A 27533-nucleotide genomic window follows, 5' to 3' on the forward strand; every position below is an offset into this window, starting at 1 on the left:
AACTATGCTGATTCGTGGACATAAGATTCTCAGCCTTAAGAAAATTTATTACATACGAATTGAGAATATATTCAAGGATTCTGCCGTAAACAGATGTTAGAGACGTTGGTCTGTAATTGTACGGGTCCGTTCATCTGACCTCCTTATGCACAGGATTCACCTGCGCTTTTTTTCCAGTCGCTTGGGACTTTGAGCTGGGCGAGAGATTCGCCATAAATGCGAGCTAAGTAAGGGGCCAGTGCCGTAGAATATTTTTGGAAAAGCCGAACTGGTATTTTATCCGGAACTGGTGACTTATTTGTTTTCAACTCCTTCTGTTGTTTCCCTTCAAATGGTTCAAATCGCTCTAAGCACTATGGGACTTAATGTCTGAGGTCATTAGTCCCCTAGACTTAGAACTACTTAAACCTAACTAACCTAAGGACATCACACACATCCATGCCCGAGACAGGATTCGAACCTGCGACCGTAGCAGCCGCGTGGTTCCGGACTGAAGCGCCTAGAACCGCTCGGCCACAGCGGCCGGCAGTTGTTTCTCTACGCCAGGGATGCTTATTGCTATGTCGTCCATACACGCGTCTGTTCGATGGTCAAATGGCGGTGTGTCTATGTATGATTCTCGTGCATGAACGCATTCTTAAACATTAAATTTAAAACATCCGCTTTAATTTTCCTTTCTGCAACTGCCATACCCGACTGGTCAAGAAGTGCCTGGATGGAAGCCTTAGACCCACTTAGCGGTTTTACATAGGACCAAAATTTTCTTGGCTTCCCTACCAGATCTTCTATTAATGTGTGACGGTGGTTGCAGTTGTATGCTTCGCGCATTGATTTTTTCAAAGACGCACGCATCTCTACTAACCTTTGCTTGTCGTTATTAAACCATGGTGGGTCCTTTCCGTCCTTCATCCACTTACTACGCATATAATTCTCCAGACCACGATCTGCAATGTGCTTAAACTTTTCCCATAATTTTTCTACGTGCATCTTACTGGAACCAAGTGATCTCAATTCACTGCCTACGTGAGATGCTACCAACTCCTTATCTGCTCTTTCTAATAGAAACGCTCTCCTAGCCTCCTGTACAGATTTATTAACTTTCATAGCCGTAGTTGCTATAATGACATCATGATCGCTAATCCCCATTTCTATATTGACGTTGTCTATATGGTCCACTCTATTTGTAGCTACGGAGTTTATTTCCATTACGTGTGGGCTGTCGAACTAGATGCTCAAGACGATTTTCAGAAAACGTATTCAAAAGCATTTCGCATGACGATCTGTCTGTACCCGTGCAATGAATCCATAGACATCCCAGTCTATAAACGGCACGTTAAAGTCGCTTCCAACTAGTAATGCATAATCTGGGTATTTACGCGCTACTAACCATAGACATTCTTTGAATAACTCTAGACCTGCCACAGCAGAATCGGTTGGCCGGCAGAAACATTCAACACTTAGCTTGGTTTCAGCTAGACCTGTTATAAGCGACCAGATAACTTCACTGTCACACTCGACTTCTACCTCAAAAGAGACAGTATTTTTTTTTCAACTGCAATGAACGCTCCCCCTCATATAGCCTCTAACCTGTCTTTCCAATATACATTCCATGACTCGCTAACTGTCTCAGAATTTTCCATTTGGGTTTCAACCAGCTCTCGGTCCCCAGAATAATTTGAGAGACAACATTCCTGCGGGACAGTGAATTCGGGAGCTATGTTACGAATACTTCGACAATTTTGACCGTCGAAGTGTCACTACTCTGAATGCGTTGTGACTTCCCTTGCTGAGTATTGACTGGCGAGCGTTCATCTGAGTGCCTCAGAGTACCGCCTAGCCTAAAAAAAACACAAGTACCCTTCTAACTGAGTAGCTGCTTCCTTCTTGTAGCGCACCATGACCTATCAAACCCTCAACCGATAAAGCAGGTCTAGTATCTGCAACCAAGATCACAAATCCTTTGATTAAGACCCTCCACTCGTCTATAAACCAAAGGACCCTGATCAACTGTGGCAACAACGGTGCAAATTGCGAGCTCTTCCTGTACCCCATGCTTGAGGCCAGTAGCCTTCACCACTTCCACCAGCCGCTCGTATGAACTGTGGACAAGCGTCGTTGGTGTTCACAAGAGCCACAACTTAAGACGACTGCACCCAGCACGCTCGATAGCAGCAGGCAAGACCGCCTCCACATCTCGAGGTTCCTGGCAAGCATACCGAGTGCAAGCTAGCTGTCTTCTCAGTCCTGAACACTATCTGCCTAACGGCTCCATAACGCACTTGACGTTGGAGCTACCGATAATTAGCAAACCTCCCCACCTCCCTACCCCATCCCAGTGTGCATGCTCGCACCCTTCTGAAGGAGCGGACACCTGTCCACTCACTGGGTGAATGGGCAATGCCAGACGGCCAGTCTCCACATTGATCCTTCGCCTCGAGCAACGCGAACGCGTTACCACCCGCCACTTACTCTGCAGTGAGGACGGATTCACAGCGTCGGGTAGACTAGGAGATGTGTCCGAAGCGGAACCCATGGGCGAAACAAGCGATACCTGAGGTGTCCCATGCGACTCACCAGATTCTCTGCCACACCTACAATCCTAGGCAGCAGCCTGAAGGTGACAGATTGTAGCCAGAAGTGCATTCAGCTGCTCGCGAACTGTGGCCAGCTGCTCCTGCGTCCGCACACAGTATGCACACATACTACCCATCCTAGCAAGACTAACTGAAAAAGTAAACTGTAAAAGCAGACACAATCCTTGATATGAAACTTGCTAACCTCCTGATGTGCTACCAATGGACGCTATTGCGTTAATGAGCCATGTATCTGGTTACTCAGAAGAAATGAAAACTGCGCTACAGACTTCCTGAATTCACACTAACAAAATGCGAGCTTTACGCCTCTTCAAGGGAAACTCGAAAGAAATTTAATATACTACGAGGACAAGACAGGAAAAGATAAACACTTAACTTGCCGCTCTGTAGCTGTGTATCAGCCTAGAGCCGGAGCCTCACTGACTGGGCGTCTTTCTAACTTTACACGCATACTTCCCCATCAACAATCATAGCAAGATTCGTTACATATTGTACAGCAGTATCCCGGATTATGATCTATGGCACGATCGATTGCGTCGGTTGGCTTCTAGGCAGGATGGGAAACCTTTGAGGAACGAAGAACGAAGGAATTATGAGCGTTCTATGTCCAGCAGGTAGAGCACGGCCACTACCTTTTTCAGCAGTTGGCAAATCTAATTTTTGGCGTCGGTAGCTCACTAAGTACCGGTCACTCTGAGGTCATAAAACTCTGTCACGCCGCCTGTTCTGCCCCATTCTCCTTGTGCGGACCTTTGCGCTTGCGCGTTGGGAAGATGCCAACGGTTATCAAATTTGGCTCCTTATAATTTGGACAGGGATACGCAATGATGCCCCCTGTAAAGCTCCGTCATTTTAACGAGGCGCAAACAACTGTTTCGGTTGGAGCGTTGTAGCGGCCTACAGGACGCTTCGACATCATCACATAGTAAAAAGACACCACAACCATCCTGCCCCCCTGCCACTTTGTCGCTTCAACGGAACCCTCAAGGGTGCAATAATCTCTCTGATTTGTCACGAAAACTTTTCTTCGACAGTATCTGCAGTGTAGAGGTTAAGTTTGGCTTCTAGAGTGAAGGCACGTTGTCCGGTACTGTGTAATCATTACTTGTTTATTATTTACTAGCAACTTCTTATTTCCCTTTAAATGTCGGTGTTTTACTTCTGGTTGTCTGCAGGGAGTTTTAGCTGCAACCATCTTTCGTGAGTGCTGTTATCGACATTGCGAAAATGCATGGTTTTTATACATGAATATTTTTATGACAATTTTTTTGGGCCTTGTAGTCTCTGTCAACTTCCTCAGTTTGTTAACTAATCAGTTTAGAAACCATTGCAATTAGGGACGTCTTCAGATGTCATATGCGGTCAGGATTAAGACCAGAAATTTTATGTAATTAATTTTCCCACTGACAGCGCACAAAGTGGAGATCCTCTCTTCCCCTCATTTAAACGGACTGGCTCCCTATCGAGCAAACAGTTGCAAAATGAATCAGTCTTCTGACCAGATTCTTCTTGATCATGGTGGTACCGACACGACCAATGAAAGAAAAAGTAGGCTGCAATGTGAAATACTACTACAGAATATCATAACAAAATAGCAGCATTTCTACGGTAACACGCATGTGAAAACGATATGTACAAAAATAAATGAGCGCGAGATTACAAAAAAAAAGGAAGTCGCTTAGTATGGGAATGGCCAGTGAAACTAATGAGATACCCGTCAGACTGCATGGTGGTATGAGCATACTGCAAATACTGAAGAGGACTAACGTGTAATTTGAGATGAGTAAATCATTTCCCGATCTCTGGATAGAAATTTATTAGCGAAAATAAGGAAAAAAATCTTTAATTTACAGCTGACCTGCTAATGATGATAAAAATCCAAGTAGTCACGTTTTTCTAACAATTTTAATTTTCTGTAGTATGCGCTACATTCAAAGCAGCTGTTCAAAGTAGCCTCATCGAACTTCTGTACAGCCATGATACGGTAGCAAAAAATCCTGTCGTATGCGTCTGCACATACCATGTGTTACTCAATGGATGTCGCGAATTACTGGTAGCAATTTCTCACCTGGTTTTCCGAACACGTAACTTTTCGTATGACCCGACAAGTAGAAATTAAGATGAGTCACATCCTGCAAACGAACTAGGAACGAAGAAACCATCCAGATACTGGGGCTAAGTGCTTGAGGGAAACTACGTTAACGGCACTCTCCTCATTTGTGCTAACACTGCAGTCCATTTGGTGGTCGCAGTTGGATCTTAACGCACATAGGCATCCACAAAGGAAGACAATTGGGGGCACATAGCGTGCCCCCGCCCATCCCCAGGAATGTGTAGTATACAGAGTTTTTATTAGTTACAGAATTTTCATATACTTCCAGAAGTGATTTCGCGTGATTCTACTATACCTCGCGTTTAGTCAACTGTAGCATTAAGTGGCTGATCGCCGTAGGACTGTACTGCGCTTCAGCAAATGTTATACAACTTACGTTTGTGGAGTCTTGCCGACGCTCCCATCCAGTTCCCCTCCCGTATAAATTTCTGCGGATCTTATGGTAGCGCACCGGAACAGAACGCGAATTTTGTAAATTAAGCTGACGTTTTTCTTCAGTATCACAACAAACTGTACATCGAGGTGTCAGATTTTGATCAGGCACTGCTGACTGAAACGGTTAGCTAATGTGTATTGGATATTCAGGTTCAGCAGACCGAAGACCTCAAATTGGTTCCATATTTCTAGATTTACAAAAGGCTTTTCATACCGTTCCTCACAAACGGCACTGTTCGTAGTAATTGACGGAAAGTCAGTGAGTAAAAGACAATAAATATTTGGCGTTCTCTAAGGAAGTGTTACAGACCCTCTTCTGTTCCTAATCTATATAAATGATTTGGGAGACAATGTGAGCAGCCATATTAGGTTGTCTGCATGTGATGCTGCCATTTACCGTCTAGTAAAGTCACCGGAGGATCAAACCCAATTGCAAAATGATTTAAGCTATGTATGTGTATGATACGAAAAGTGGCAATTGGCCCAGAATAATTAAAAGTGTGAGTACTAAAACGAATCTGTAAAATTTCGGTTACACGACAAACCACAAAAATATAAAGCTTGCCAATTCAGCTAAACACTTAGGAGCTACAATTACGAACTACTTCAATTGGAAAGATCACATAGATAATGTTGCGACAGAACACTTAGAAGATGCAACAAGTCTACGAAAGAGACTGCCTACAATACGCTCTCCCTCCTCTGCTAGAATACTGTTGCGCGATATAGGATCCTTACCAGATGGGACTAACGGAGGACATCGGAAAAGTTCAAACAAGGCCAACACGTTTTCTATTATTGCGAAATAGGGAAGTGAGTTTAACGGATATGATCGCGAGCTAGTTTGGCAGTTATTAAAACAAAGGCGATTTGCGTTACAACGAGTACTTCTCAAGACTTTTGTAGCCTACGTTCTCCTCGAAAGTGACAACATTTTGTCGGCATCTACCTACAGAGGGAGAAATGATCATTCTAGTAAGATAAGAGAAATCAGAGCTTGCACGGAAAGATTTGAGTGTCCGTTTTTCTCAGGCGCTGTTCGAGGGTGGGAAGGTGGAGAAAGATAGTGAAAGTGGTTCGATGAATGCTCTGCCAGGCGCTTAAGTGTGAGTAGCAGAGTGGTCACAATGAACTCACTGCCAGGCACTTTCGAGTGAGTTGCAGAGTGGTCACAATGAACTCACTGCCAGGGACTTACGTGTGAGTTGTAGAGTGGTCGAAATGAACGGTCTGCCAGGCACCTGTGAGTTGTAGAGTGGTCACAATGAACGCTCTGTGAGCCACTTATGTGTGACTTGTAAAATGGTCGCAATGAACGCTCCGCCAGGCACTTGTATGTGAGTTGCAGAGTGGTCAATATGAACGGTCTGCCAGGCACGTGTGAGTTGTAGAGTGGACACAATGAAAGCTGTGCGAGGCACTTACATGTGAGTTGCAGAGTGGTCACAATGAACGCTCTGCCAGGCACTTACGTGTGAGTTGCAGACTGGTCACAACGAACTCTCTGCCAGGCACTTTCGTGTGAGTTGCAGAGTGGTCACAGTGAACTCTCTGCCAGGCACTTTCGTGTGAGTTGCAGAGTGTTCAGAATGAATAGTCCGCCACGCACTTAGGTGTGAGTTGCACAGTGGTCGCAATGAACGCTCAGCCAGGCACTTACGTGTGAGTTGCAGAGTGATCACAATGAATGGTCCGCCACGCACTTAGGTGTGAGTTGCAATGTGGTCGCAATGAACGCTCAGCCAGGCACTTACGTGTGAGTTGCAGAGTGGTCACAATGAACGCTCTGTCAGGCACTTACGTGTGAGTTGCAGACTGGTCACAACGAACTCTCTGCCAGGCACTTACGTGTGAGTTGCAGAGTGGTCACAATGAATTCTCTGCCAGGCACTTTCGTGTGAGTTGCAGAGTGGTCACAATGAATAGTCCGCCACACACTTAGGTGTGAGTTGCAGAGTGGTCGCAATGAACGCCAGGCACTAAAGTGTGAGTTGAAGAGTGGTCACAATGAACGGTCCGCCAGGCATGTGTGAGTTGTAGAGTGGTCACAATGAAAGCTGTGCGAGGCACTTACATGTGAGTTGCAGAGTGGTCACAATGAATGCTCTGCCAGGCACTTACGTGTGAGTTGCAGAGTGGTCACAATGAACGGTCCGCCAGGCACGTGTGAGTTTTAGAGTGGTCACAATGAAAGCTCTGCGAGGCACTTACGTGTGAGTTGCAGAGTGGTCACAATGAATGCTCTGCCAGGCACTTACGTGTGAGCTGCAGACTGGTCACAACGAACTCTCTGCCTGGCACTTTCGTGTGAGTTGCGGAGTGGTCACAATGAATGGTCCGTCTGCACTTAGGTGTGAGTTGAGTGGTCGCAATGAACGCTCTGCCAGGCACTTATGTGTAAGTTGCAGAGTGGTCACAATGAACGGTCCGCCAGGCACGTGTGAGTTGTAGAGTGGTCACAATGAACGCTCTGCGAGGCATTTACGTGTGAGTTGCAGAGTGTTCACAATAAACACTCGTCCAGGTACTTACATGTGAGTTGCAGAGTGGTCACAATGAATTTTCCGCCAGGCACTTAGGTGTGAGTTGCAGAGTGGTCGCAATGAACGCTTTGCAAGGCACTTATGTGTGAGTTGCAGAGTAGTCACAATGAACGGTCCGCCAGGCACGTGTGAGTTGTAGAGTGGTCACAATGAAAGCTGTGCGAGGCACTTTCGTGAAAGTTGCAGAGTGGTCACATTGAACTCTTTGTCAGGCATTTACGTGTGAATTGCAGAGCGGTCACGTGGATGCAGATGTAGATTGTAGCGCCTTAGCACTGTACAACTTCGCTCAGTACATACACAAACCATCCATGAAGCATGATCTCCACTTCAAGCGAAACGTCAACACAGGTTTTCACGTGAAGAGTGACCTGGAACTCCATTGTAGTCGACCTACTTTTTACACGAAGAACAAGTGTAAAATCTCTTTCAATGCACATGCTCTGTAGCTCGTGGTGTAGTTTCTAGCGGTTCTGCCTCTAGATCACTGGGTCCCGGGTTCGATTCCCGGCCGGGTTGGAGACTTTCGCTGCCCGGGGACTGGGCATTTGTGTTGTCCTCATCATTGTATCATCTTCCTCATCGTTCGTGACAATGGCTAGATTGTACTGTGAAACAAATTGGACTGTGAAAAAATTGGGGCTTTGTACAGACGCTGATGACCGCGCAGTTGAGCGCCCCACAAACCAAACATCATCATCATTGCACATGTTTTCTCCGTTTAAAGAACTTGGCCATTACTGTATTGTCCATTTTGAGACTTTCCACATGTTGGGGCACACCGTTTGTCTTGGCAGCACGGCCGCTGGCACCACCTCGTGGTTCCGGTCGTTCCAGCCAGTGGGCAGCCGCGGGGACAGCGGCCAGTCCACAGGCAGCTTCCTGGACGAGCGAACAGGCGTGCTCTTCATGATGGAGGTGCTCAACCACCGCGTGACCTGCTGGAACACGCGCTCCGGGCTCCCCATGGACGCAGAAACCATAGGTGTCGTCGCCGAGGACGACGGTACCTCGTTCATCTACCCCAGTGACGTTAAGGTACTTCTACAATTACGCTTGAATTTATCCTCCAGAAATCACTTAACGGTACAGTTCCGCATAAGCTTACTACAAAATATGTCACCTCCTCGAAAGCGCGTACTGCTCACTTTGGAGCGCTGTCTAATGCTTTGCAGTTATTTGGGCAGGGGCTAATGATGTTTGCCAACATGACAAAATACAAATGTGATTATTGTTGGAATACCACACAGTAATGACTTGGCTAAAAGGTCGTGTAAATCAAGAAATCCACTCCACAAACAGAAAACTAAAAAAGTTGTGAAAGACTTCCATAATGAAAGCTTTATTATTACATATAATAAAAAAGAGCTATATACAGCACATTAGCTATGCGTAAATGCAACTGGTAAAGAACTGAAGGCCACTGGGATTCATGAGTCATTGAAATCGAACAGGAAAGTTTACAAAATATCTGTAGAACTGAAGTAGATTAAAAGTCAGTCAAACCAGTGACAGGCACAACACCCATAAGAAGAACGTCAGAATCTTTAAAAGCAAATAGTATATATGTGTATTATACAATTAGTCAATAATAAACCATACTCAACGGATCAATGCAAAAGCTAAAAGAAGTACCGAATGAAAATAATCCAGCAAAAATTGTGACAGAGAAGAACACATCTTATCAGGAGACAGAACAAGTTGTAGATATAAGAACAGGAACACAAGTTCAGGAAGTGGGAATCCCAGCAGGCTGTATATGACAGTCAACCCGCAAAAAGAAACCACTACCAAAGGGCCAGGATTGTTGGTGGGATCAGAGGTTGTTTCACAAGATAAAGTGCTTAGCAAAGGGATTCAACAAACAGAAGAACAGGTATGGGATGTACTGTCACAATACACTAGGATTAAAGACATTAACTGAGCCTAATGCTTCAAATATAGAGACAAATAGCTCCAAGAGGAATGCAGATAGAGACAAACTACTCACTTTTCTACAAATCAACATATGTTCATTAGAAATAAGGTTTTTACAATTACAGCGTTTGTGTAACATTCAGCATGTCGATATTGTATGTGTATCAGAGCACTGGTTAACCCAACTTCAAGTAAATACAGGGTGCTACAAAAAGATACGGCCAAACTTTCAGGAAACATTCCTCACACACAAAGAAAGAAATTGTGTTATGTGGACATGTGTCCGGAAACGCTTACTTTCCATGTTAGAGCTCATTTTATTACTTCTCTTCAAATCACATTAATCATGGAATGGAAACATACAGCAACAGAACGTACCAGCGTGACTTCAAACACTTTGTTACAGGAAATGTTCAAAATGTCCTTCGTTAGCGAGGATACACGCATCCACCCTCCTTCGCATGGAATCCTTGATGCGCTGATGCAGCCCTGGAGAATGGCGTATTGTATCACAGCCGTCCACAAGACGAGCACGAAGAGTCTCTACATTTGGTACCGGGGTTGCGTAGACAAGAGCTTTCAAATGCCCCCATAAATGAAAGTCAAGAGTGTTGAGGTCAGGAGAGAGTGGAGGCCATGGAATTGGTCCGCCTCTACCAATCCATCGGTCACCGAATCTGCTATTGAGAAGCGTACGAACACTTCGACTGAAATGTGCAGGAGCTCCATCGTGCACGAACCACATGTTGTGTCGTACTTGTAATGGCACATGTTCTAGCAGCACAGGTAGAGTATCCCGTATGAAATCATGATAACGTGCTTCATTGAGCGTAGGTGGAAGAACATGGGGCCCAATCAAGACATCACCAACAATGCCTGCCCAAACGTTCACAGAAAACCTGTGTTGATGACGTGATTGCACAATTGCGTGCGGATTCTCGTCAGCCCACACATGTTGACTGTGAAAATTTACAATTTGAACACGTTGGAATGAAGCCTCATCCGTAAAGAGAATATTTGCACTGAAATGAGGATTGACACATTGTTGGATGAACCATTCGCGGAAGTGTACCCGTGGAGGCCAATCAGCTGCTGATAGTGCCTGCACACTCTGTACATGGTACGGAAACAACTGGTTCTCCCGTAGCACTCTCCATACAGTGACGTGGTCAACGTTACCTTGTACAACAGCAACTTCTCTGACGCTGACCTTAGGGTTATCGTCAACTGCACGACGAAATGCCTCGTCCATTGCAGGTGTCCTCGTCGTTCTAGGTCTTCCCCAGTCACGAGTCATAGGCTGGAAAGTTCCGTGCTCCCTAAGACGCCGATCAATTGCTTCGAACGTCTTCCTGTCGGGACACCTTCGTTCTGGAAATCTGTTTCGATACAAACGTACCGCGCCTCGGCTATTGCCCCGCGGTAATCCATACATCAAATGGGCAACTGCCAACTCCGCATTAGTAAACATTGCACTGACTGCAAAACCACGTTCGTGATGAACACTAACCTGTTGATGCTACGTACTGATGTGCTTGATGCTAGTACTGTAGAGCAATGAGTCGCATGTCAACACAAGCACCGAAGTCAACATTACCTTCCTTCAATTGGGCCAACTGGCGGTGAATCGAGGAAGTACAGTACATACTGACGAAACTAAAATGAGCTCTAGCATGGAAATTAAGCGTTTCCGGACACATGTCCACATAATATCTTTTCTTTATTTGTGTGTGAGGAATGTTTCCTGAAAGTTTGGCCGTATCTTTTTGTAACACCCTGTATATTTGTTCCCAAAGGTATGTTGTTGCAGACATAATGTGTAGAAGACAAAAAGAATGATGGGACTGGTATTTTTCTCAAACAATGAGTAAAATTTTCCGAAATTCATTTATCTACATATTTCTCAGAATTGGATCGGAAGTTTAGTTGTGTAAAACTGGAAATGAGAATGTAGTTAGTCTTATAGGCCTCTAGATGCATATGTAATTTTTTATTGAAAAATGCGAGTCAATAGTTTAAAAAAGTATTGGTGATTAAGTCGAGAACTTCTATCTGTGGTGATTTTAACGTATAAATAGTAAACACAGGGGACCAAGTCACAAGCATATTTCTGAATGTGCTAAGATTATTGGACCTATATTGTGCAAACAACTGTGCTGTATGTAAGAATGCCTGCATAGACAATATTATGGTGAATTTCCACAGGGAAGACATTATAGTCAGACTTGCAGGAGGAGGTCTGGCAGATGATGAGCCTTTACTCCTCACACTCTGTAAGAGACAACCTATTAAAATCGAAGAACCTAAAGTGCTACTCATAAGAGGGCAAAAGGAAAAGTACATAAGAGTGTATGTTGACAGGCTGCAAATTGGGACTTTTTATATAATTGTCAATCGCGGGATGGGGAGCTGAAAATAGAAAACATGGTCATTCTGTACTCAAAGGACAGAGCAGAGAGAGAACATTTACAGCTTCTATCTGAAAAGCAAAAAATTCTACAAAGCCAAGCTCCTTACTGAAGAAAACCGGCAGGAGAAAACTAAACTGAAAGGTCTCCCAGTAAATGAATATTAAAGAATTATTTGAGGTGCATGTAGAGGATATTAGCATTTAACAATTTTTCCTGTAGTTTGTTGTATTATTATGTCCTGTGGTTATGTTTTGTATAATTATGTCCTCTATACTCTATCCAGTTATTATGCGCAGGGTTTATACCATACTATACTATAATGTAGCTTATTAACACTAGCTCTTGGAAATTTGTCTGTTGTGCTCTTTGTTATTGATACTAGGCGATCATCAGAACCTCAATTGCTAACATATGTCAGGCCCTTGAGGCGGTGTGTGTGTTCCAGTCGGTTGTATGGAATTATTGCGTGAGATGGGTTAATACTGTATAAAGAAGCGATGGAATGGAAGTGAGGATTTATGATGTTTGGACGACCCTATGACCACACCGCTAATAACATTTTTAGATTTGTTCGTGCACTGGCTCGCAAGGTCCAATGTATCTACAAGGAATAGTGTACAGCTCACTGCCATGTGACGCAGAGTAAGACCAATGGCTGTAAAAACCTTCTTATCTAAAGGTACTGGAGATAAGTGTCACTCCTTCTCGTTGTCAATCTGTTCAAAAGCCAACCATGTATTGCTGCTATCAGTGATTGGAAATCCATCTCCACCAGCCTTCGAGTTAACTTTGGGAAGAGAACTGCTTGCATTGGACATTTGAATTGAATACCTTGTAGTAGTCATTTGCTCACATGTTTACGTCTTCATTGGGCAAAACAATACAGAACCTGGACAGCAGGTTGCTGGAGGTGTGTAGCGTGGTCTGACGAGTTTGTTGCCTCCATCCAAATCATGCAAGGTGCAAACTGCACAGATGGCCCTACGAAGCGTTTAATCTATAGCCTGCTGGGTGGGGGTGGGGGTGGGGGGGGGGCATGGTTCACTTTGGAGGTGTTTCGATGATGCTTTCCAGAGTGGGGTGAGGGGCGGTGAGGGGAATTCGTACCATGACTTTTGCCCATTTATTCTGGTTATAGTGAACACGTAACACAATGTTTATTTAAATGTACTCGGTGACCAAGTGTTGTAGCTTCTTCTACATCTCTCTGATGAGACTCTGTGGACAGTTCCAAGATAACAGCCGTGTGCACAGGCTGCCAATAACTTTTGTAGTTTGACAAACACTCAAGGCATTATCTCCACCTCGAGTGGGACACTAAATCATTCGATCTTACTCCCGCAGAGAAATCGTGATTTTATTCAGTGGGTGAAATATACAAGGAGCGTTCAATAACTAATGCAACACATTTTTTCTGAAATCAGGTTGGTTTTATGCAGGATTCCAATACTCATTATTACACACTCTTTTCGCTAGAAAACCCTATTTTTCTACTTAGCCTCCGTTCAGAGCGACGGCCTTAAGCTACCTTATTAGTACGGGCCGTATGCGCACATGGTACCATCCTACTGTTCACTGTCAGAGCCAACGTCTTGCTACGTCGGTAATCTCCCCATCATCCAGGTACTGCTGCCTGTGGAGTACACCCTTCAGTGGCCCATACAGATGGAAGTTTGAAGGTGCGAGTACTGGGGTGTGGGGTGGATGAGCAATAACGTTCTAATGAAGTTTTGTGAGCTCCTCTCGGGTGCGTAAACTTCTGTGAGACTTCGCGTTGTCACGGAGAGGGAGAACTCATTTGCATTTATGGCGACGAACATGCTGAAGTTGTTCCTTCAGTTTCCTGAGGCTACCACAGTACATTACAGGGTGGATCTTTGCACCATGATGGAGGGTATCAAACAGCATAACCCTTCAAGAGCGCCAGAAGACGGTCACCATGGCTTTACAAGCCGAGGGTGTAGCCTTGAATTTTTTCTTCGAAGGAGAGGTGATGTGACACCACTTCATGGATTCCAGTTTTATTTCCGGTTTGAAGTGATGAACCCATGTTTCATCACCTGTGACGATGTTCCACAAAAAGCTATTACCATCAGCCTCGTAATTGACGAAATAAATCTCAGGTGAACAGCCTGGTATGAGGGTGCAGTGTGCATTGGACACAATATTTCGGCAATCGACCACGTTGCCATCATCAGGTGCGCTGATGTACTGACCTGCGGTGCGCCGGCGCCATGTATATATAGGACAATCCCCCTTCTCCCTCAGGCGCTTCCTATGAGTCGGTGCAGTCCGCGCCCCGCGCGCGGTCCAGGTACAGCTTCCGTTCTCCCGCCGTCTGGGCGCTGCGTCCTAGGTCTTCTCGTTCAGGAGGGTCTGCCGGCACCGCTCTCGTTATTCTTCCCTCCTCCCCCGAAGTCGGTACACTCTGGGCTCCCTTAGCCACAACTAAATCGTGACAGCGGTTACATCCTTAGCAAGGCGTGGGAAAACGCTACCACCTGGATTAAGAAGAATAAGGATATTTCCCACCTGTCTGTACCACAACTGTCAATGTCACAACTGGCGAATGAGTGCGTCAGAAGCGCAAACAGAGACGTCCAGTTAAGAAGCGAGGTGTTTGATTATGATCCGTCGAGCACCTCACATGAAGGTGTCCGCACGTTCTAGAACTTCAGGAGTCACAGCCGGCACGCACGAGATCGGACAGGTATGCGCGACCTTGTTGCGATGATGACACACGCCTTTCCCAATGGTTCATCGTGCTATTGTTCACTGACAGGTCTCCGTAGACCTCCTGGAAGCGTCTATGAACATCTGTGATGCTCTGGTTTTAATCCAAAAGAAACTCTATGACAGTTACCTGCTATCTGCGAAAAGATGTGTTGCATAACTTACTGAACGGCCCTCGTAGCTATCGACATTCACGCAGTTTGGTACCTCTACGGGATATAAACGTCAGTGCTTGGCTTCGGCTGGATATGGAATACTGAGAAAACTTGTGGTCCTTCTTACTTGTTGAATTTACACCTTTATCAAGACCAGAGATGGTGTTACATACTAATAGAGGTACGTCTCCTGAGGGTGACTATTTTTTGTGTGTTGCGCTTACTACGACCCGTTCTTTTCCATACAGTTAAAACATTTTAAACCTTTCCGTTCATTGAGAGGGCGGGCTGTTTGAGATTTAGGTCGTAATTAAGCTCAATTCATTTCATCCAAAACCCAGAGAGCACGGAGTGGAACAAAAGGTTTTCCAGTTCGTAATGTTTTGGAGAGGATTTCTAGTTCTAGAATTTGCTTACACCAAAAAACGTTCCCGAACATTTTCATGGAAACTGGGAGACTGGAGCTCTTTTTGATTTGTTTCTAAGAAAATATGTCAGAGATAAAAATATGAATCCTTAGTGTATATCTGTTAGATCATATAAAGGGGTAAAGTCAGTAAACTGTTCGACAAGTCAGTGGTGGATTTCTGCCTGATTCATGGACGGAGTTTGAATACGTTTGTGTGAATTTCAATCAGCATAATTTTACGTTCAATTTTATCACGTGAGGAGTGTGTAGGAATGTTTCTACACGTCACTCTGAGAAAATTAATGTATCTAACAACATTTTAGATATATTAGCTGTCATGCTTGAAATTTCTTCCATGTTTTTGTGACGTTCTTACCCGAGCTAAATAAATATCTGAGCATTCGTCTTGCCCTAAATAATACAAATTTAATGTATAGAGAGTGTCGATATCATAAGACATATAGCAATACATTGTGAATGAAAACACACACAACGCCGATGTAATGTTCTACAATATTTATTACTTATTTCACAAACTGGTTTTCGACTGTTACCCCTTCATCAAGTACAAAGATAAATACGTGGTGTAGTGAATTTTTTTTTAAGATCAAAGATTTTAAACAACTACATCAACAGAGTATGAGAGAACTGTTAATGTTAGATTTAGGAATAAAACGAGAGGAATTATTTCACTGAAAATGGGACGTAAGATTATTCAACTCAGATAAAATAAGTGACACTTCAACTAATGAACTATATAACAAATAACAATTAGTCTTAGGAGAAAATAAATTGAACAATAAGCTTTGGTGTTGTTTTTCAAGGGTATGACTCAACAAAATAATCTTTTCTTTAACAAGTCCTAAATTAAAAGCAGATAAGATGTACTAGTGAGCTGAAGCACGTAAGTGAAGCCACTGCGATTATACAACATGATTTTGTTAAGGGATAAGAGAAATTATAGTACTGAAATAAAGGAAAAAATGGGGCATGTGAGTAAGAGGGGTAATATACAACATGGCCTGGATGGGATTATGAGTAATATCTGCAGCTGGAAGCGGTGTGTAAGGGAACTGTGAATGGTCATTCACTACTGACATTGAAGCAGATGGGCATATATTTGTTAATTACCATTATGCCAAGGTAGTTCATCTTCCTTCCTTTATGAATGTGGTATACACCACACCTTGCACCTTGCACCTGAGGCCTCGTTTATGCAGGTGGTCTGCATAAATGGTCTTCTTTTCTAAGTTTCCACTTCTGTGGTGTTCTTTCAAGAGGGTGCTAATTGCCTGCCAGACTAACCTGAACAGAATTTGACACAGTTACAAGTGATTTTGTATATTCCAATCTTTTCCAAGGATGGAGCGCTGTCTTCATTGTAGGGTAAAAAGCGTAGAACACTTTTGTTCATATAAAATAATGTTTTAAATTTCCTGAATTTAAGGTTACTGGCTAGATTCAGTGAGCTTTTCCCAAACATGGGACAGTGCACCATTTATTGCGACCATGAAGTGTTGTATCGAGAACGGGGTAAAGAAGAGAGTGTACCTGTTGTTCGTGCTTTTTGTACATTATGGAATTCACTAAGGTAAGAGGGTAGGTATTTGTCTGACTGCATTTAGTTCCCCTTGGAAGCTGACTTTGCTTATGGGGGTGGATGTTAGGCGATGTATCTTGAGAGAAAAGCAATATGTTTATGGGTCACTGTGTGTTGAGAATTGAAGGTATTATAATGTCTGTGGCGGTAGGTTTCGTATACATCTTGAAAGTATGAATTTGATCACCTATGTCAATGGTTAGTTTTAAATAATTTATGCACTTATCTCAAAAATCCATTGCAAATTTTTTGCTGTTGTGTTTAGAATTTAGCTGCATGGGGAATATCTGAAGTTGTCTGGTATGTCCATAAGCACAAAACATCATCAACATACCTAAACGAGTATACAACCTCGGAAGAGGCAAAGATGGGGAAGCAAATCGACCACATACTTGTAAAAAAAACTCTATTCAGAAATTTATCTGAACGATTCTAGGAAATCATGTGAAACTTACGCTTCTTGTCTACCATAATAGGTTATTCATTTTGCGGCCCCAGGTGCTCCCATCGACTTTAAAAATATTCCATCAAGTCATTTAGAATCTTTGTAACTTATCTTTTTCGCGGACAAATTGTAATTTCTCAGTATCTTAATAATGGTCTGAAATCTGCAAATTCCATTACCTCTATGTCATCTGCTCAGGTCTAGGTAATCCTCACTGACTGCTCAGTTCCATTCATAAAGTCCATGGAACCGAACCAGAAACACAAATGTTGTGCATCTATGTCATGCCACTACAGAGAAATTCCTTAGATTTCTGATCACTATTGGCCTCTGCTGAATGTATCACTATGATTCCGAGACAAGAGAAATGCTAGCAGTGGAAATACGTAGACTCATCACCACCTAAAAAGGCAAAGATCTAATCATCGCCGGAGAAGGTGATACTGAGTCTTCTTTGGAACTGTCATTCTGTGGTGCTAACAGATTATACTTTGAGAGGCTTTCCGTACAGGAGCATATCACAGAAATCTCTTGACGAGATTACGAGAGACTGCCAAGACGAAACTTCGCAGGAAGCTGTCCAAGTGGGTATTTCCGCTCCACAATAGTGCCTCAGCTAGTTCTCCGTAGTACACAGTCACGAATGTTGCTTCCTTAGTTATCAAATTTCGTCTCACCCCTGTATTCTCCAGATAAATCACACAGTGATTACTTCCTTTTTCCTTGAAGTTTCAGGATTCCAGCCGTATGACATCGATTTTTCGGCTGACAACCATTCAGCCATCTTCAGGGGAGTATTTGGCACTGGTGATCGCTAGTTCACATCGCTGACTTCATATCAAAATTGATGCGAAGGCACATGTACAAAAGCAGCCGCTGCATGAGCGACCTACGTCGAGGATTGCATCCTCTTCGAATATTGCTCCATCTATGGCGCGCAGGAGAAGTAATGATACTACACTCCTGGAAATTGAAATAAGAACACCGTGAATTCATTGTCCCAGGAAGGGGAAACTTTATTGACACATTCCTGGGGTCAGATACATCACATGATCACACTGACAGAACCACAGGCACATGGACACAGGCAACAGAGCATGCACAATGTCGGCACTAGTACAGTGTATATCCACCTTTCGCAGCAATGCAGGCTGCTATTCTCCCATGGAGACGATCGTAGAGATGCTGGATGTAGTCCTGTGGAACGGCTTGCCATGTCATTTCCACCTGGCGCCTCAGTTGGACCAGCGTTCGTGCTGGACGTGCAGACCGCGTGAGACGACGCTTCATCCAGTCCCAAACATGCTCAATGGGGGACAGATCCGGAGATCTTGCTGGCCAGGGTAGTTGACTTACACCTTCTAGGGCACGTTGGGTGGCACGGGATACATGCGGACGTGCATTGTCCTGTTGGAACAGCAAGTTCCCTTGCCGGTCTAGGAATGGTAGAACGATGGGTTCGATGACGGTTTGGATGTACCGTGCACTATTCAGTGTCCCCTCGACGATCACCAGTGGTGTACGGCCAGTGTAGGAGATCGCTCCCCACACCATGATGCCGGGTGTTGGCCCTGTGTGCCTCGGTCGTATGCAGTCCTGATTGTGGCGCTCACCTGCACGGCGCCAAACACGCATACGACCATCATTGGCACCAAGGCAGAAGCGACTCTCATCGCTGAAGACGACACGTCTCCATTCGTCCCTCCATTCACGACTGTCGCGACATCACTGGAGGCGGGCTGCACGATGTTGGGGCGTGAGCGAAAGACGGCCTAACGGTGTGCGGGACCGTAGCCCAGCTTCATGGAGACGGTTGCGAATGGTCCTCGCCGATACCCCAGGAACAACAGTGTCCCTAATTTGCTGGGAAGTGGCGGTGCGGTCCCCTACGGCACTGCGTAGGATCCTACGGTCTTGGCGTGCATCCGTGCGTCGCTGCGGTCCGGTCCCAGGTCGACGGGCACGTGCACCTTCCGCCGACCACTGGCGACAACATCGATGTACTGTGGAGACATCACGCCCCATGTGTTGAGCAATTCGGCGGTATGTCCACCCGGCCTCCCGCATGCCCACTATACGCCCTCGCTCAAAGTCCGTCAACTGCACATACTGTTCACGTCCACGCTGTCGCGGCATGCTACCAGTGTTAAAGACTGCGATGGAGCTCCGTATGCCACGGCAAACTGGCTGACACTGACGGCGGCGGTGCACAAATGCTGCGCAGCTAGCGCCATTCGACGGCCAACACCGCGGTTCCTGGTGTGTCCGCTGTGCCGTGCGTGTGATCATTGCTTGTACAGCCCTCTCGCAGTGTCCGGAGCAAGTATGGTGGGTCTGACACATCGGTGTCAATGTGTTCTTTTTTCCATTTCCAGGAGTGTACATGTGAGCTTTCTGTCGGAATGCGGGCTTGCGGAGTTAAAATTCAGATGTCAAGTTAATAAAATTAGCTTTCGCTAGACATGTCTAGTCATAAAATCTTTCCTTTATGCAGATCTTAAAGAAATCACCGGCTCCCAAGACTTATACAGTTGAAAGCCGACATCATGATCAATAAGATTTTCCGCGTACCTTATTTCCACAAATAATTGAATTCCAGAAGAATCTCGTCGAGGCCAAACTTTCCGCGATAGAATAAGTCATGAAATGTTCTGTGGAGATAGTGGCGATCATGTTGAACACACCTCTCACGCATATTCTCTTTGTCTGACCAAAGTAGATTCTGTCACACTGACGACGTATTCCATAGATTCCAGCTCTCCGCAGTCCGAGATTGTTCTTTGCCGAACCGAGAAAAATCTTTTTAGGTGGGTGGAAGATTTCTTGTGCTTTTCTTGGTTCGGTGAAGGACGATCTGGGATTCCGGAGGGCTGCAATGTACAGAATACCTCGCAAGTGTGGCAAGGCCTAAATTGGTCAGACAATGAGCACAGTGTGTGACAGGTGCGTTGAACATGATCGCCACACTCGCCTCTCTGCTGCTTGTACTTCTAGAAGAGACGAACTCAATGACATTTCACTGTTCAAACTCCGATTACTATTTTCGAAGTAAGTACAGTTTTAGACACAGGGTTTATCTGTTTTGAACATGAAAACGGTTGCTGTCTAATTGGAAGATCATGTTGGGTTACGGAACTTTTGCGTCAGGCAAATGGGGCGTTCCAGACTGGCGGAGCTGCGACAGTCTACTTACAACGTGGAATAGTGGGAAAAGGTTTAATTTCAAACTGACGCTTGCCTATATGTAGTTGGCCAAAAACACACCAGCCAAAATCAGGAATGGCCTACGCGGACACTCGATTTAACACCAATAGATTTCTTTTTTGGTGGATATCTACACTGAAGGGTCAAAGAAACTGGTATACCTCCCCAATATCTTGTAGGGCCCCCTAGAGCACGCAGACATGCCGCAACACGACGTGGCATGGACTGGACTAATGTCTGAAGTAGTGCTGGAGGGAACTGACACCATGAACCCCGCAGAGCTGTCCATAAATCCGTAAGAGCACGAGTGGATGGAGACATCTTCTGAACAGCATGTTGCAAGGCATCCTAGATATTCTCAATTATATTCTTGTCTTGGGAGTTTGGTGGCCATCTAAAATGTTTAAAGTCAGAAACGTGTTCCTGAAGCCACTCTGTAGCAATTCTGGACTGTGGGGTGTCGCATTGTCCTACTGAATTGCCCACGTCCGCCGGAATGCACAATGGTCTTGAATGGATGCAGGTGAAAAGACATGATGCTTACATACATGTCACCTGTCAGACTCGTATCTAGACGTATCAGGGCTCCCTTATGCTCCAACTGCAAACGCCCCACACCTTTACAAAGCCTCCACCAGCTTGAAGATTCCCCTGTTGACATGCAGGATCTGTGGATTCATGAAGTTGTCTCCATACCAGTACATGTCCATCCGCTCGATACAATTTGAAACGAGGCTCGTCCGACCAGACACCATGCTTCCAGTCATCAACAGCCCAATGTCCATGTTGAGGGGCCCAGGCGAGGCGTAAAGCTTTGTGTCGTGCAGTAGTCTATGGTACACGAGTGGGCCTTCGGCTCCGAAAACCCATATCAATGATGTTTCGTTGAATGTTTCGCATGCTGACACTTGTTGATGGCCGAGCATTGAAATCTGCAGCAATTTGCGGAAGGATCGCTCTTCTGTCACCTTGAACGATTCTCTTCATTTGTCATTGGTACCATTGTTGCAGGATCTTTTCCAGGCCCAGTGAAGTCGGAGATTTGATGTTTTATCGGGTTCCTGATATTCACGGTACACTCGTGAAATGGTCGTACGGGGAAATCTCCACTTCATCACTACCTCGGAGGTTCTGTGTCCCATCGCTCAAGCGCCGACTGTAACATCACGTTCAAACGGACTTAAATCTTGATAACCTGCCATTGTAGCAGCAGTAACCGATCTGACAACTGCGCCAGACACTTATTGTCTCATATAGGCGCTTCCGACCGCAGCGCCCTATTCTGCCTGTTTACATAGATCTGTATTTGAATGTGCATACCTATATCAGTTTCTTTGGCGCTTCAGTGTGAATACTTCTCTTTATGTCACCCAGCCAGCGAACCCAGGTGACTTCAAACTGTGCATCGAGCACGGTTATCGTTCCGTTATACCAGCAACTTTATGTACAGAATACACCCAAAACTTTCAACATTCCTAGATTCCTGACTAAAATTGACAGAACTGATTTTTGCACAGTTGCTTTATAAATGTCAGCTACTCGATAGAAAAAATAACGTTCTATTTCAAAAATTATAGCTTGTTGATGTAACTCTCTGGAAATTGATACATATGGTAAGAGTGGATGTGTGTGATTTAGTAAAAGTGGATGTGTGTGATTTAGTAAAAGTGTATGTTTGTGTATGTGTGTGTGTGTGTGTGTGTGTGTGTGTGTGTGTGTGTGTGTGTGTGTGTGTGTGTGTGTTGGGTACGTACCTTTCCCATGTTCTCCTAATCCAGTGGACTGATTGCAACCAAACTTGGTACATGTATTCATAGACGTACGCATGTACTTTACTGTCATGCAACAATCGCTGTGGCTGTAAGAACCAACCAACTATCAAAGGCGTGGGGGTGGGGAGGAAAAAGAAGCATAGCTCACGGCGCCTGAATTCGCAGACTTTATTCACCCAGTACTTGTGAGTGATAGGACTTAGCTACTTCCTACAAACTTTACACATAATTTCAAATTTTTGCGAACTTTATAATCGCTAATAACTCCCACAAAATGATGAAATAAAAAAGCTTATCGCACTCTATTTTTCCTCTGTTAGTGCATGAAGTTATAATTTCAGTAAAAAAAACTGCCATATCATGCGTGGCGTTTAAATTTATTACTTCTTTCTTACCCACTCTACTCGCAACGAATTTCGTAGACAGTATCGACATCTGTCGCTGAATGTACCAACAAATTTATATCAGTGTACGACATACGAGGGCTATTCGGAAAGTGAGGAAAGATTGGTCGCGAAATAGAAACCACTGCGAAAATCTGACGAGGCTTTTCACAGACGTTTTGAGCAGTGTCTCTAGTATGTCCGTCGATCGCATCAAGACGCTCTTTTCAGTTGTGAGCGCACTGTGAGCGAGTAAAGGTGCCTAGAACAACAATGTCTCCCGCCAAGTAGGAGGGCTCGCTGAGAGGCTTCGCCTTAATGAATGCAGCCCACCTAACACAACTGCCACGCACTTCCTTCATCATGGCAATTCTTAGCCGCACTCTGCAGGGGCAGTGAAGACGCTCCTGCAGCCTTTTCGATGGGAAGTGTTCGATCACCCACAACACAGACCTAATTGGATCTTCCTGAGTATCATCTCTGTTCACATGAAACGCTGGCTACGAAGAGAACACTTTGGCGCAGACTACTCGCTATAGAACAAAGTAGAGAATTATCGGAAAGTATAGGCGGCTACCTTCTATGACAATGGTGTTGGTAATTTTGTATAAATTGGAACGGCGACCCATGTAGGGAAGTACCTGGAAGGTGTAGCTAAATGTGCAAAGAAAACAGTTTTGATTTTCACTGTGGTTTCCATTTCGCGACTGATCGTTCCTTACTTTCCGAACAACCCTCGTATATTTTAGGAAATGTGATGCCATAAACATTAAGCACATGGCTAGATGCTGCGTGGAACGGGCGTGGACGCACAACAATAAGTAAATACCTGGACAACGACGAGTTTCTCTGCTAGTAACTAAATAAACTAGGTTCATAACGCTCCAGGAAGAGTAAATATTCATTTTACTTATTATTTGGTAAGTTGGAGAGAAAGATACCGTACCTCAAACACTCCGTTCTTTGTGAAATACAGGGTTTCGGAAAAGTCTTTCCCTGATTACATAAATTGATAACTCAGGCTAGAAGTAAGATACAAATATGAAACTGGTGTTTAATTGTTTACAAACTATCAAAGCTCTTTTCACACATCAGAAATCTTCCACATGAGCACCCTTGGTAGCACATAGCACATATACGCGATATTCAATTTCCGTCCACACATTAGCCAACATCACTGGAGGGATCGATTCAACGACTGTGGTTGTCCATTGCCACAGGGTTTCAAGATCTGGTACACGTGTTTGGTAGACCTCGTCCTTGACAACACCTCATAAAAATAAGTCTAATGGGGTTATGTCAGGAGAGCGTGGAGACCAAACCGTTGGCCCATCACGACCAATCCATCGCCCAGGAAAGGCCATATCGAGATGGGCATGGACGTCCAAACCCCAATGAGGCGATGCACCGTCTTGCTGAAACAAGACATTGGGTTGATACCTAAGTAGCTGAGGAACAGCATACAGTTGCAACATGTCCAGATACACTGCAGATGTTACGGTAGCCTCAGCGAAGAAGAATGGCCCGATAATTCGATCGTGCAATAGCATGCACCAAACATTCAGCTTTCGACTGCCTCTGGTGCACTCCATGACCTCGCCAGGGGGTTGTGAACCCCAAATGCGCACATTATGGCGATTCACTACTCCAATGACAAAAATGGTCGCTTCGTCGGAAAAGGCATTTCATTTGAGATAACCATCATCGTCCTCAATACGTGACTGCAAAGTCATATCGACGTGTACTGTCATTGGGCAACTAGGACTGAACGATTTGCACTTTGTATGCACGAAACAATACGCGTTTGTGTAAAATGTCATGGAGAGACCTTTTTGGCTTCTGATATTCACGCGAGGCACTGCGCACCGATTTCTTCGGACTTCACAGAAAAGACTGCCTTACAGCATCCACCCTGTCTGCTGAGGTTCTTGGTCGACCAGACCTCAGAACGTCAGCAACCGATCTGTGCTCTTGAACTTCTCATTCACGGCTTTAATGCTCTTGACATCAGGTGGATTCCTTCCAAATGTTGCCTGGAAGTGCCTCTGCACTGTGGTTGGTGACTGTGTCTCATGGTACCACAGTACACACTGACTTCTCCTGATTGGTTAACATGGCTTCTTGGGCACTGCGCCTCACCCACTACTTACGTACTGCGACCCTAAAACAGAAAAAAATTATGTAATCAGAGAAAGACTTTTCGGACACACCGTAGAAATACGTTGTATAAACTACACAATGTCATGATGTGTCTGTTGCAAGGTGGATGCTTCTCGAAACGAGCTGTGGTTCCTGACGAATGTGTACCCGGTGCTGCTGCTGGGCCGTATCAACACGACGGAGTACAACTACCACGTTTTCACTGGCGCGGTAGACGATGTGGTGCGAGACACGCCTTGCGAGCCTGCGCGTGACGCCACGGGCAGCGGACACTGGCGGCGCTACCAGGCGGAAGCCGCGTCCCCCGTGTCTCCCAGCCTCGTCATGGAGGCGGCGGGGCCGCAGTAACACCAGCTGGCGACGACGCTGCTCCGACAGGTGGTCGCCAACTGCATCCACCTGTGTCCGCCAGCCTCGTCGTGGAGGCGACGCGACCCCAGTAACGACGGGAGGGGAGCTTCAACAGGTGTTCGGCAACACTGTGTCTCCCAGACTCATCATGGAGCCTGTAGCATAGGCTCCCGCCAACTGTGCCCCAAAGAGTGGCCTGCAACACGTGGTCGGAGCCAGTGACGAAGAGTGCATACTAGAGGGTGATTTTTATTAACATTTAAATACACACAAAGCGACGTATATGGTCCTGAGAGCCCCATATGGGGCTGCAAATTTCGGAAAAAACCACAAAAGTGGACGACAAACATTGAACATGTGACTTCACCAAGTCACGTACCTCGCAGCAGCTGGTCTTATCGATCCTGCTCTCACTGGCAGGGGGCAGTGCTACACACCGCTCCGCTAGACTGCTCTGTTTTCGTAAATGTAAACCGATTCATCGTAGTCTTGTACCGCGAGCACTATCGTATCATCAAATAATGCAAGAACGAAAGCAGAGTAGACTAACGGAGTGATGAAATGCACAGCCCCTACCGATGAAGGAAGGATCGACAAGTCCAAGGGCTGCACCTGCGGCGTCATACGTCACATGGTAAACTTAAATGTCGTATGACTAGGGCGTCCCGTCGGGTAGACCGTTTGCCGGGTGCAAGTCTCGATTTGTCGCCACTTCGGCGACTTGCACGTCGATGGGGATGAAATGATGATGATGAGGGCAACACAACACCCAGTCTCTGAGAGGCGAAAATCTCCGACTCAGCCGGGAATGGAACCCTGGCCCTTAGGATTCAAATTCTGTTGCGTTAACCACTCAGCTACCGGGGTAGACTACGTCACCTGGTGATATCTCTTGTTCAACACTTGTCATCAACTTTTGGGGTGTTTCCTGACGTTTGTGGCCCCATGTGTCTTAGCGTCATCTACATCGCTGTTGTGGTTTTTAAGCGTTAATAACAATCACACTGCGTATAAGCACATTGGACTGGACTGTCAGTCAGACACAATGACAAGCATGTAATGCTACAAACACACGGCAGACAAGCGTGTGAACGACTCATCAAGCCTCCTTACAGTGCCTTAAATCTGGTGTTTAGCCTGATCAGAGTTTACAAGGTTAAATCGATCCTTCTCATTCTGCTGGACATAACAATATTCGTAAATTAAGAGAAAAAAATTTTGGTTCTCCTACAGTATTAGTCTGTGGTGGCCTCCTAAGCCAAAACCAATTAGCTAAATAAATAGATTCTATAGGATATCCACAGTGTTATGGTTTCCATTCATACTGTCTCCAATGGTAAGTAACTGCTGAAACCATGTGTTTTTGGTTGTGCCCTTCTGATTGTAGATTGGCAGAAAACTACTTAGCTATGAACGGCAGTGAGGAAATACAACTATTGTGTTGACACAGGCTAGATATCAGAGACATTTTTGTGGTGATATGGATATTCGTTTGGTGATAAGGACATTTTTTGTGGTGATAAGTGCTTACAAAATTATATCAACATATACTTATATGTATGTATGGTGAAACTCAATGCATGAAAGATAACTGCTATACATAAAATCGTTCTCATTACTAATAGAAAGTATGTATTTCCATCTATCACAGTTCACAGACTTTTTAAAAAAGTATATGTTTTATATGATGACATTGAACTATCCCTTACATTTCTTCGATGTATCGTAGTTCGGATAATGATTTTACCGCTTAAAAAGAGTTCGTTTTTATAAACGTTGCACTTCTGCAAAATAAAATGTTGTTGTTGTTCTAGTCTTCACTCCGAAGGCTGGTTTACTGCAGCTCTCTATGCTAGTCTTTGCTGTGCAATCCTCTCCGCCTCTGCATAATTACTGCAGCCAACGTATGTTTTAAGCTGTTTACTGTTGGATTAGATTAGATTGTGTTCAGTTTGCGTTTAACAGACCCACATATAAGATGATTCTCGTGCGTGCGGAATATGTCAAAAAAGTATAACATAGAAAACATAAAACATTTGAATATAATACTCAAGACCCTGATCATTTTTCAGGAGAATGTCGAAATAGGTGAATATACTACAGTAAACTGAGACTGCTAATATTTACAGAATTAATACACTCTCAGAATGAAACATAGTTATGCACTTTTAATAAATTCATCATAAACATAATACCTAATCTTGACTGTTGTCCAACTGACATCAAAACTGAAATCTAACAGACATTTTTACTTAATCTGGTCGAACAGTCGCAGTTAAGATATTCATCTATAAAATAGAAGGAGTTG

The 27533-nt window shown here is 44.7% G+C and overlaps 1 protein-coding gene across 1 annotated transcript in view; it reads left to right on the plus strand.

Moving 5' to 3' along the window:
- The window catches only part of LOC126438170 (protein yellow-like), a 117143-nt gene extending 90355 nt beyond the window's left edge, over positions 1-26788 (plus strand). Inside the window, exons 4-5 of the mRNA XM_050090545.1 lie at positions 8483-8723; positions 24977-26788. Coding sequence (XP_049946502.1) covers positions 8483-8723; positions 24977-25222 — 487 coding nt within the window. The 3' untranslated portion in view covers positions 25223-26788. The remainder of the gene's footprint in view (positions 1-8482; positions 8724-24976) is intronic.
- The last annotated feature ends 745 nt before the right edge of the window (positions 26789-27533 follow it).

This window comes from Schistocerca serialis, unplaced genomic scaffold (assembly GCF_023864345.2).
Source record: "Schistocerca serialis cubense isolate TAMUIC-IGC-003099 unplaced genomic scaffold, iqSchSeri2.2 HiC_scaffold_1261, whole genome shotgun sequence".
Classification (NCBI taxonomy): Eukaryota; Metazoa; Arthropoda; class Insecta; order Orthoptera; family Acrididae; genus Schistocerca; species Schistocerca serialis.